This window comes from Montipora foliosa, chromosome 9 (genome assembly GCF_036669935.1).
Source record: "Montipora foliosa isolate CH-2021 chromosome 9, ASM3666993v2, whole genome shotgun sequence".
NCBI classification, from domain to species: domain Eukaryota; kingdom Metazoa; phylum Cnidaria; class Anthozoa; order Scleractinia; family Acroporidae; genus Montipora; species Montipora foliosa.
In genome coordinates, this window is record NC_090877.1 from 3905806 (window position 1) to 3908305 (window position 2500).

Here is a 2500-nt window from a genome sequence, read left to right on the forward strand (position 1 = left end):
ACTTTCTCCAGGCATTATCAAACCTGTCAGACACCACCTCTAAAGCACCTTCTACTACAGTACTTACATCACCTAATAATGTACTGTTAATTTACCTTTGTCCATTGTCTATAGCTTACTAATTAACAATTAGATTATGAGCTCGAGATTTCTATGACGTGATTGAGAGCAAATATCTAATTGTTTTAGTGGAATTCTTACTAAAATTTACTTCAAGTAACGTTTTCCAATTATTTCTTGACGTATTATTAAACCTTGCGCCTGAAAAAGATCGCTCGGATTGAATTTGCCATTTAAAATCTGACTTGTGCACGCCAGCACATCAGCTCTTTCAATAATTTCAACTTTTTTGAAAGTCAAGAAACCGTAAATGTCCTTTGTTTAGACTTCTCAGAAATTTAACTACCCATTTGCATCCAAATTTTCCTCCAAAACTTTGGAAAAACGAAAAAAAAGTCGTTATTTCCAAGACGACCTCCAGCCACTGCACACTAATGGCTGATAGAGTTCAATGGCTCTGCCAATCAGATTACAGCATTTGCATTAGTATACTAGTAGAATTCTACTAATATTGATTACTTTTAAGTCTCTCTTTTTTTCTTACACAACTTGCCTTGATTAGCCTTTGCTAAACGCGAATTTCCTATAATTAGGATTTTTTAAATCAATCAACTTGTATAAATTTCGTGAAACCCACCTGAGATGGTGCAGCAGCCATTGGCATTGCACCCATCATTGGCATCATTGGAGTAGCTTCGATTTTCAACGTTGACTGAAATATGAAGAATTTAATTATTGAGTGAAAGATTAATGTTTTAAATTCAATTATTGCTTCCCCTGAGGCTAAGCATATATTTAAAGGATGATGAAAATAAACACATCCAAAGCCATCACTTTACAAGCTACGATTTCAGCAACTCAATGAATCAGTTAACCCCAACTACATATGTAGAGAAACAAAAAAGTCATCAAATAAACTTACATATACATGTATGACAAGGTCCGGTTATACGTTTAGCTTAAATTAATACATGTAAATTACCTTAAGCAATTCATTTAAGTCAGAAACTTCTAAAAGAGTAAGTTTAGATATTTCTTCAACAATTCCTCTTATTTTTTTAGGATATTCCTTCGCAGCATTGTCTGGCAACGGAGCCGCAAGTGTTGAATCGTATCGCACACAGCCTGCATCCAGCTTCCATCTCTGAAGGAAAGCACACCAGGTGTATCTGTAAAGAATGGCACAGTTAAATCACGAAGGAAAGACGGAATCGTTACTCGCGTAAAAAACACAGATCGTACCTTAAACAACAGTACGATTGGGCTTTAGAAGATGTTAAAAGCCTCAAGGATTGGAAACCTGCTTTGGCCGCCATATTAAATACCTTGAAAAGCATCATGGGAAATGTTTTGTAATTGCGGCCTAGTCCACTCCACAAAAAAGAAACGAAAAGTTGAGTTGACCGAACGAAGAAGATAAATCTCTTGAGAATTTTGTGCATTGTTTTCCTTTATGTCACGATCGCGGCCGTTGAAAAGTGTGACCAACATGTCTTCGGAAATTTCACCTCTTCTCACTCAAGGGAGTGTAAGTTTTTTCCCCTAATCAGGCATTTCTGCCGAGGTAGTTTTCTCCCTGCAAATGACGTGACAAATTGACTTTAATATGAAGAACTTAGAGTTTCAAGCGCAAGCTTACTTGCATTGTGTCTTTTCTTTTGGACAACAGACGTCAACTCAACAACAAGTAAGTCGCCGGCGATCTACAGCGGAAGGCTACTACGGGTCACAAATGGGAGATAACGGAAGTACCACCCAAGTAAGCTTCCATGTCTCAGCTCACGATCACGCAGTTCCTCGTGTTATCGTAGCATTAAAAATAGTGTAAGTCATTTATCAAGCTTACGTGTGGTTTTCTTTAATAATTATTTCATGCAGAGTTTCTCTTGCACCACTTCAGTAGAGCCAGGAAGTCTTCAAAAAATCTCTTCCCAATATGAGGTATTTGGTATTATTCAGTATATCTGATCACGCGCAGTCACGTGGATAATAATTGGTGGTTGTTTACATTGTTAAAAAGAGGGTGTGGGAAGGAGAGTCTTCTTCTCAACACCCTGAGAATGGGAAAAGTTTGGTTTATTTAGTCCACATACAAAAATGGGATTTTGGGTTTAATGTTCTTATTTTACGTCGTCAAACACTCTTATCTACATGAAGCAGCCAAATAAAGTTGAATCTTGAGTTTAACATTACTCATAGCCTTAATGTTGGTACCAAAAAAATAAGGAATTTTTTTTAACTCTTCACAAACATTCTTGTTATTGCTTAATTAAATGTTATGGTTAAATGTTTACAATGTAAATGTCAGAACCACGGCATAAATCATTGTTTCAGTAGCCAGGCAAACAGACCTTTTTACAGTTACGTGGTTAGTTATCTGGCATTTAAATGAAAGTGAGACTGGAGTTGACCTTGTTATGACACAGACCTCCCTCCTTTT

At 36.7% G+C, this 2500-nt stretch overlaps 2 protein-coding genes across 3 annotated transcripts in view; one reads left to right on the forward strand and one right to left on the reverse strand.

The window, feature by feature from the left end:
- LOC137970036 (large ribosomal subunit protein bL12m-like) overlaps positions 1–1417 on the reverse strand; it is a 5136-nt gene extending 3719 nt beyond the window's left edge. For both annotated transcript variants that reach the window (XM_068816490.1, XM_068816493.1), the window contains exons 1-3: positions 1303–1417; positions 1043–1229; positions 698–772 (exon numbers count right to left, since the gene is read on the reverse strand). In XM_068816490.1, coding sequence (XP_068672591.1) covers positions 698–772; positions 1043–1229; positions 1303–1400 — 360 coding nt within the window. In that variant the 5' untranslated portion in view covers positions 1401–1417. The remainder of the gene's footprint in view (positions 1–697; positions 773–1042; positions 1230–1302) is intronic.
- Positions 1418–2500, forward strand: part of LOC137970030 (H(+)/Cl(-) exchange transporter 7-like) — a 32041-nt gene continuing 30958 nt past the window's right edge. The window contains exons 1-3 of the mRNA XM_068816484.1: positions 1418–1588; positions 1730–1819; positions 1939–2001. Of these exons, the coding sequence (XP_068672585.1) occupies positions 1514–1588; positions 1730–1819; positions 1939–2001 (228 nt within the window). The 5' untranslated portion in view covers positions 1418–1513. The remainder of the gene's footprint in view (positions 1589–1729; positions 1820–1938; positions 2002–2500) is intronic.